We start from the raw sequence: 6000 nt of genomic DNA on the forward strand, positions 1-6000 counted from the left end.
CCTCCAACCTCATCGGTAAAACTACAGGCAGAGTACAATTCTGAAACAGCACAGAAAATCAACGTCTTTGTTCACAGCTTCTTCTGTTCACTGATTGGCTGGGTAGAGATTCTACAGGATGAATCCAAGTCAATGGGAGAAAGTCCAGACTGAGATGTGAAGCGACATTAGAATCAAGCAGAAAAGTGTAGGAAGGTAATGGCCATCCTAATCTGACCAGCGGTTTTTCTTCCAAGAAGCTTATTGTTTGATTTTACATTAATTTCATTGCTAAATCCTCATTTGTAAGTAGTTTTGGATAAAATGCAAAAGGATAAAAAAAATTTTCAGGTGTGAACATTACAGATAGTTAAAGTCAATTTAGATAAACTCCATCTATCGTCTCCAAAGGTGTGCATTCTGATCAGATACCTGAACCAACTCAAAGCAGAGCCGAACTTTGACCTCGTCCACAGATTACAGGGCTCCTCAGCCTATTGCTGAGGTTGAGTCCAGCCTCCCTCCAGAGGATGATCTCTGTTCCTTCAGTCACAATCCATATTTAGATTAGCTCATTATTTTTATTTATAGATTTTGTAATGCAATAAGTCCTGCAGTAGCTTCTTCCATATTTTTTGTAACAAGAAAAAACTGAAAAAAAAGCTGAAACACCTTACAGAACGATTACACCATTGGTCCTTCCTAGATACACACCCGACATCAGCTGCAGTCAATTTAATTAACCCAAAGTTACATTTAAATGTCGTCACTGGATTTTCCTTACGTTCCCTCATTTGCCTCCATAGTTTGGAGAGAGTTTACAAAAGATCTTTGTCTGAACGTGTCAAACAGAAGAGTGGTACAAAAAAGAAATCCACCTCATTAAATAGATACACCATGGTACCGTGAACGCTGCCATCTGTAATTGGAGAACATATGTGAGGCAAACTAACGTTACCTAGAAGAAGGAATCTGAAGCAAATTGCTGTAAGGACAAGGCAAACTGATGAGGGCTTCTGCTAAAGGAACGGCGAGATTATCTCAGGTTCTGCTTGTATTCTACATGTGACAACAATCTCCTCTACGCTCCATATGCACGGACCAGAAGCCTTTCTTCTCAATAAACCAGAATTTAACGTTTGGGATGCAGTTCAAAGAGGATTTTACTTCTCCACATCACCAAAAGAACGCCATGCTCAGAGTGAAACATGTGGGTAGCAGCCCTGGGGTTAATTTTCTCAGATGGAACAGATGTTTTTTATAAATGGTTTGAAAAAAACAACATAGCTGTGATCCAAAACATTTAGGTATCAGCTGGCAAGATGGAGATTAAGAGAGACTTTGTTTTTCATCACCAAACTGAGTCCAAGCATGCATCCAAATCAACAAAAATGTAGTTGATATGGAGAGATCTCAAACAAAAATCTAAATGAGAAACAAAACATAGGCAGCCAGATTTTATATTTAATGTATTTCTCAAACAGATCAGACAGAAGATGAAATAAAAGATGGAAAAAGTTTTGAAATTCTCATTTTCCCTCCAAGTAAGAATCCAAGACTGAAAGCAGATAACAATATCATTGGTCAACTAAGAAGTAGAGGAGATTACACCAACTACCCACTATTCTCCATAATTATTTCCATTACTTAAGTAAATTTGAAAGAAATGTTAGTTAAAATAATAAACAAAGACTTTCCCTTGGCTCAAATAATTGCAACACACAATTCATTATTTTTCCTGAAAACGGTGAAAATATGTTGGCTTCAGCCCACGCATAATTAAGCAATAGCCTAATTTTAATTGAGTTATAAAACTCATTAAAGAATTTATTAGCCATAAAGTTGCTTTGTGTATTCATATATACCTTTCCTCTTTACAGTTTACATTTTAAACCAAAAGACTTTTGATTTGGTTACCAGAAACAAATATAACAGCTTTTTAATTCTGTAAAATTGTCATTTTTAATACCATTTGTCAAGATTAATATAAATATATTTAGCAAATCAAATTACTGATAAGTAAGCGTCGATATATTTCAAAGATGTATCTCTAGTATTTCTGATGGTTCTGGCTTATAACTTCTTAAAAGCAAAAATGTTCCTTCTTAGAAAAGTAGAAATACTAAAACAAAAAATGCCATACTGTCTCACAAGGGCAGTAAACCATGAAATGCCACAGGCAAAATGGCTATTTACCGAGTGCTGCAGTAAACATAATGTTAGAAAATCGCATGGAAGAAAAAGGTGTGGTAAGCAGCAGGGATAACGACAGATTTAAGAGGATTGTGACGCAAAGCTCAAGAGTTTGGGGGAAATTTACAAGGAGTGGACTGAATCTGTTCCAGACACAGATGCATCCAGATAAATGGTTGCAACTGGGGCTGTTGTAAACAATTATTTTAGTAATCTATCGATTATTCTGACGATTGAGTACTTGAGTAGAAAAAAAAAAAAAAAAAAAAAAATTATATATATATATATATATATATATATATATATATATATATATATATATATATAATGTAAATGCTGCCATAACAGTTGTATAAATACTGGATGTTATCATCAGCCCAAATTTTCATATTTGTGCATCCCTAACAATCACATTTCTGTCATTTAGAAAATGAACCTCTAACAATAATAGTTCACCTTTATAAAAAGATACGAAGCAGCAGGCTCACTATGACACCAAGAAAATACCTGTACTCCCGTTTTAGTTTATGTATTCATCTTGCATAAACTTAATAGATGAGCTCTCACTTTGCCCTGCCACTTACAGCTTTGGTGTCCATGTCAACAGCAGATTTGGCTCCTTCGTCTCACACAGAAACACATCACCAGCTATGTACTGCCACCCATTTGTTGTGACCAGGATGGTGGTAAATATATTTTTAAATTTGTCTGTAATGCTAATATCAGCCATCACAGCCTGCTGTGTTCTGTGATTCTCTGCTCCACATGTCTACATTCACCTGCCGCGCACTTCACCACCATTTGAGAAAGGTTGTCATACTCTATGCATCGCATCAGTAATTTTAGATTACTGGTCCCTCAAAGAGCGACAAAAACCCAGATATTTCCACCTCACCATAAAATCCCCCCAGGTGCTCCGGACCAAACTTGAATGTTATGCTGCTAGCACTTAGCATTCATCAACAAGTGAATGTTGATGAAAGGTACGAGTGAGAGCGATGTGCAACACAAATAATCTGGCCGGTGTGGTTCTTCTTCTTGATTCTTATTGACGGTTGGCAAAAAATCTAAGTAGTGTTACCGCCACCTGCTGGTCTGGAGTGTGGACTGTTTCCTATATAGTGATCACATTTACCAGTATTATGCTTTTGCATTTTAAAAAGTGTTTAATTAAGTCCTTTATGTCCAAATTTCAGTCCTGATATTACTCCTTCTATCATCTTTTGAATTTTATAAATCCATCTTCCTTTTCTCTCCTAGTCCCACCATTTTTAAACACAGTAGTTAATAGCAAAACTTAATGAAGCTTTGAGGCAGATAATTTGCCTTTAATTTTAATAATCGAGATACTCGAGTCATTCAAGGACTCGTTACAGCCCTTAGTTGCAGCTACTTATGTTAAGTCAATCTTTAGTTAAAAGCCATAATTATCAAAAGTTTAACATATCAAAAATGCATCTATAGTATAAGACTATTTGAATTTGTGAAATATGATGCACCTGTAAGATGGCTTGAAATAGTAAGACATAAAACTGCCTATGCAAGACATAAGATATGTAAGGGAGAAAACATAAAGAGCATCAGAGGGTGCTTTTTATGCCAACAGAGTCCAATAAGTGTATACCTCAGCTCATTAGGCACCTACTTACCATGAAAAGGCCACTGTGACCACAAAACAACCCACCACCCACACTGTGCCTACAGTAATTGTCTCACCTCTCTGGCTAAAACCACCTACCTTCTTGTTTTGCCACGCCAACAAATACACAAACTCTAGTAAACACACACACACACACTGGGGGATCCAAATGGCATTCTGTTTAATCAAAATAAAGCTGCCCTTCCACACATTTACATGCCTCATAATAGGTGAGACTAGGCACAGGGCCCGTTGTTACACGCACCATTAAAACACAGCAGTGGACTAATCTAGCACTTCCATAAGCAGCAGCAGAGGCAGCAGAAGCATCAGCAGCAGCAGAAGGCAACATGGGAGTGGATGCTGCCAGGGAATGAATGCAGAAAAGACAGGAGAGGAAAGCAAACTATGCAACAAGCAAATATTAATTTGGGAAAAACTAAAACAGGCCAGAGGAAAAATCGGTGATGTTTGAGCAAAAGGTCAGGAGTAAGTGTGGTTCTACAAGAGGATAATTTAGACTTCAGCACTTTGAGTGGAGAAGGAAGAAGGAGTTCATGCTTGAGAAGCAGACTGAAGAGACATTTTTTGATATTATACCATTTGGAAAGCCTGAGGCAAAGAATAATGCTGAGAGAAACAATGGGAGAAACAAGCTGACCCTGTCTGAGGACGTAAAGGGTGACCAGATGTGGAGTGATGCAAAGAAAAGAAAAAGAAAGAAAGAAATGAGGAGGATGAAACACTGGCAGAAAAGTAAAACAAAAAGTTTCAGCAGGAGATGTTTGTTGGAGACGAAACAGCAGAAGCCTTGCTTGGCAGGGAGCAGCAGCACAAAACAACAGCGGCAAGAGAAGCAGAAGCAGCAGGAGCTACAGAACGCGATGCTCTGAAAATAACAGGAGATTAGAGTTGGAGGGGCACGTAACATAAGAGGCAGAAGGTGGTGTTTGGAAAGGAGCTGGCGGGGAGATGACGCTTCTGGAAACAGCAGGTGGAGAAAGAGGTGATGCTGGAGAGGGGAAGCAGTGGGGGAGGTAGTAGCATGGGGGCCACCAAGCACCTGTGAGCTATAATTATGATTCACTTTGCTGCTCCAGCAGACTGTGTGATAGCAGAGCTGTGACGGTGTACTCAGGAGAGAAGAAACATGGGGATGTTTGAAACTAAACAGCACACACCATTATCATAAACTGTTTTCACGTCACGCATGCAGGAGGACTGCATGCAACATGACCTGTCAAAATCACACAAATGCACTGAGGAATGTTCAAAGTGGATAGAGGAAGTGATAGTTTGTTGCAAATATTGAACATAAAATACTGGCTATATAGTGATAACCAATAAAACGCAATAATCCAATTAGATAGTTGAAAACTTAATGAGAAAAGTCCAACAGTATTACACCAATATCCCAAAACTATTTATTTGGAAACCCAACATGAACTTAAACCAAGTCTGCATCAATTCCTTAAACCAGCTTAGTTGGCATCTTCTAAGTCCCCAGCTTTAACATCTATTAGCCCGTTAATTAACTCCAGGTTTTACCCTGCATCAGTTCTCCATCAACAAATGCCCACCTACCTTCCACTGCGCACACAAGAGTAATCACACAGAGAAGCAGCGCAACCCAAGTGGCCGGAACGGCCAAGATCCCTCCACGCCTGTCCGCTCCCATCATCCGGCCGGCAGAGAATAAAATAGAGAAATCCCAGGGAGACACGCTGTATTCCTCCGGTGAGCAGTCACATCTCAGTCCTCAGTTCGGTGCGTACAGGAACAAGCAGCAGAGTCAGTGGAGGCTGAGAGGAGATAAACTGCTGTTGGATCTGTCTTCTCCCTCCGCTCAGCCCGTTTTCTCCGACACCTTCCTGCCCAATCAGGAGAGAGGATGTCGGCTTGAAAACCAATAACCCACTCTTCCCAACCTGACCCGAGCTGCGTGTCCAATGGTCAGGTTCCCCACACCGCCCCGGGACCTCGGCAGAAGTGGCTAAACAGCGACACTTAGTGGCGAAACGCAAGTTTTCCAAAAGCGCACAGTGCCTTTCTGGATTCCTCCTGAATTTTTTTTTGATAAATCTCAGGAATTTTCTGAGTTCATAAGGTTATAAAATAAAAATATATATTTAAAAAATCCACTAATGAAAATAAAATGGACTTTTGGGTCTCAGAAATTTCCAAGATTT

At 39.3% G+C, this 6000-nt stretch overlaps 1 protein-coding gene across 1 annotated transcript in view; it reads right to left on the reverse strand.

Annotated features, from left to right (window-relative positions):
- The window catches only part of LOC106926383 (ephrin type-B receptor 1-like), a 99312-nt gene extending 93749 nt beyond the window's left edge, over positions 1–5563 (reverse strand). The window contains exon 1 of the mRNA XM_088004847.1: positions 5396–5563. Within this exon, the coding sequence (XP_087860973.1) occupies positions 5396–5492 (97 nt within the window). The 5' untranslated portion in view covers positions 5493–5563. The remainder of the gene's footprint in view (positions 1–5395) is intronic.
- Between the last annotated feature and the right edge of the window lie 437 nt (positions 5564–6000).

Source organism: Poecilia mexicana, unplaced genomic scaffold (assembly GCF_051168715.1).
Source record: "Poecilia mexicana isolate PSO_F unplaced genomic scaffold, ASM5116871v1 scaffold_4, whole genome shotgun sequence".
NCBI classification, from domain to species: Eukaryota; Metazoa; Chordata; class Actinopteri; order Cyprinodontiformes; family Poeciliidae; genus Poecilia; species Poecilia mexicana.